Source organism: Montipora foliosa, chromosome 9 (genome assembly GCF_036669935.1).
Source record: "Montipora foliosa isolate CH-2021 chromosome 9, ASM3666993v2, whole genome shotgun sequence".
Classification (NCBI taxonomy): Eukaryota; Metazoa; Cnidaria; class Anthozoa; order Scleractinia; family Acroporidae; genus Montipora; species Montipora foliosa.
In genome coordinates this window covers 10,927,271-10,929,770 of record NC_090877.1, presented here as the reverse complement: position 1 = coordinate 10,929,770, position 2,500 = coordinate 10,927,271, and the positions used below count along the sequence as shown (strand labels likewise).

Genomic DNA, 2,500 nt, shown 5'->3' with positions numbered 1-2,500 from the left:
AAAAGATCGAGGAGTGTCTTAATTTTCCATGCGAAAATGCAGTGTGCATGGGTTCGAATCAAGTTTAAGCTTGGATTTATCTCAGGCTTTTTTGCAAGTAGTGCTTAAGTTGTTCCATAAACCACGACACTCGTTCGCTTTGAAGTTTAAACTATACAAGCTGAATAACCGAAAAATACAGAAACAATTCCGATTAAGGGAAACCATTTTGTATCTCTTCCGCTGCCCGGAGGTGAATAGTTCTTTTAGTTCACCAATCAGAACGCGTGAAAAGCACTTTTGCCAATTTTGGCACTTACCAATATCAATTATCAATGGGTGGGGTGGTGCAGCTTTCTTTTACATGGGGGTTGGGTGAGTGAATGGTTTGTTATCTTTTAAAGTAATCTAAAATTAACGACCAAGTCGAATCAGAAGTGCGTAAAATATCGCTAAGGCGCCAAACTCACGAGCAAAAAAAGTGAACTCTCTTGCTATGGTCAGTGGGATAAAGTGTATATTAACGATCAGCGAAACTACAAAATGGAAACCTGACCGAGTTTATCGTGGCAGACTGCCAATGTTTTCTTCAAAGGTATCAAAACAAATTATAATTATGAAAACGGGCCGGGGAAAAGACATCACAAAATATGGACTCAAAGGGCTTGACTGAGGTGCCTTTACTATTAATACTAGATATTATTGCACACCTGGCTAAAATCAATAGTTCCAAGGCAATTCTCTTCCTGTGGAAAAAAAAAGAGGGTAGTTTCAAGAAACTACATTGTACAACGCTCTTGCAGATGACTACAAAATTTCCTCCAGAACTTTGTAAGGTCAGACTTAGCGTGTGAGGGCCTTTTCGCGTCCAAAAAGAACCAACGAGGTGTACACTCTATGCATCATTTACCGTTGAATCCAGAGACTATGAAGTTCTTTAAAACCTCTAATTTCACTATACAAAGGAAGAGTCTGCCACACAAGGGCAGGGGAATCTTTGTCACATCATTGCAGGTTACATTTTGTTTCCTTAACTTGTGCATGAGTTTTGTCACAGAAGGCAATCTGCTATTTACTTTTTGTCTATTGTTTTCTGAATGCGAGCCGTTCTAATACATGCATCCTGAGTGACGCGTTGAATCGACAAAACGGTGACAGGGTGAAAGAGGAATTTGAGGTGCGATGTTTACTTGAGGAGTGGTGGGTTTTTCTTTCAGGGAGGGGAGGAGGAAGAGGGACACTTAATAGTGCCATAAAGAGGAGCCAATAACCCTGAAGTGTTGATCTCTTTCATTTGGCTTTGATTTATCAGTTTACTGTATTATCTATTAACATTTAGAATACGGCTCCGACCACATTATAGTCAATCAGATTGAGGCTGATGACCACAACACAACCAAATGCAGCTGTAGTACGACACCGTATGAGGGATTGCTCACGCTTGATCCCATTCATATGTTCACGCGCGTGTTATAAATAATAAAGATTGATTGATTGAAGATTGGTTGATGCAAAATCATGGATTGTGCGAGGAATGATACAGCCACGTTTTTTCCTGCAAAACTCTAGTACCGGACAACTGATGGGTCACATTCCACTCCAGATAGAGATTTCTGGGTTAATGGACTTCTGCCATAAAGAACATGAATCCATTGGCTGCATTTCTGAATACATCTTTTGCGCACAAGCTCGGCTTATGCTAATGACACCGACAAGTCACTGAGTCTAATATTTAGCAACATTTGGATAATGGTAGGTATGATATCAACAGCAATAAATTTATAAATAGAACAACGACTTCTCCAAAGGGCAAGGAAGATCACTGATCTTGATGCTTCATAATTATAATTATTCTCTGTTTGTACTGGGGAACATATTATACCGTTTTTTCTGCAGCTCTGTAGTATGTTAAGTACTGTCCATCTAGGGTAAACCATCTTTTTCGGAATCCCTTCAAAAGGTAAAATTAATAACATAAGCTTCTAAAACATTGATATCAAATCTTCAAACAAAGAGCTAGTGACACAGTCACTCTGTCACACCTTAAATGTGAATATTTAAGGAGTGCTTTCTCGTTTCCGTTGAATTCAAGGCTGACGTGCCACTCGGGTGCGGTGTCGCGTAAACAATTCCTGTATAAGTTATTTCTGAAAAACAATGGGGAGTTCGAGCAGGAATGTAAACAGGGTCGATTTATTCCCAGAGATTCCCAACAATCAATGGCCTCGCATGGTACCAAATCACCTCACTTTCGGTAAGATTTAAACTAAACGGTACGAGAAGTGTGCCAGCTTCCTTACAAGTGTCAGCGAATTGCTTAGAATATGTACCTACAGTTTCAGCTGGGATCCGTTGTTTCGACGCAAGTTTTTATTCCTTAGATCTGCTACTTTCACGATTGTATCCTTCTGAAATTTTAAACTTTTCTTCAACTAATGTTTGATTAAAAGAAGCAAGAATACCTTAAGATGATCAACTACGGCTGCTGAAATTGAATATGTTATTTGTCGCAATCACGCAA

The 2,500-nt window shown here is 39.4% G+C and overlaps 1 protein-coding gene across 1 annotated transcript in view; it reads right to left on the bottom strand.

Annotated features, from left to right (window-relative positions):
* The window catches only part of LOC137972068 (PH domain-containing protein DDB_G0275795-like), an 8,809-nt gene that overhangs the window by 5,896 nt on the left and 413 nt on the right, over positions 1-2,500 (bottom strand). The window contains exons 2-3 of the mRNA XM_068818883.1: positions 1,862-1,930; positions 690-725 (exon numbers count right to left, since the gene is read on the bottom strand). Coding sequence (XP_068674984.1) covers positions 690-725; positions 1,862-1,930 — 105 coding nt within the window. The remainder of the gene's footprint in view (positions 1-689; positions 726-1,861; positions 1,931-2,500) is intronic.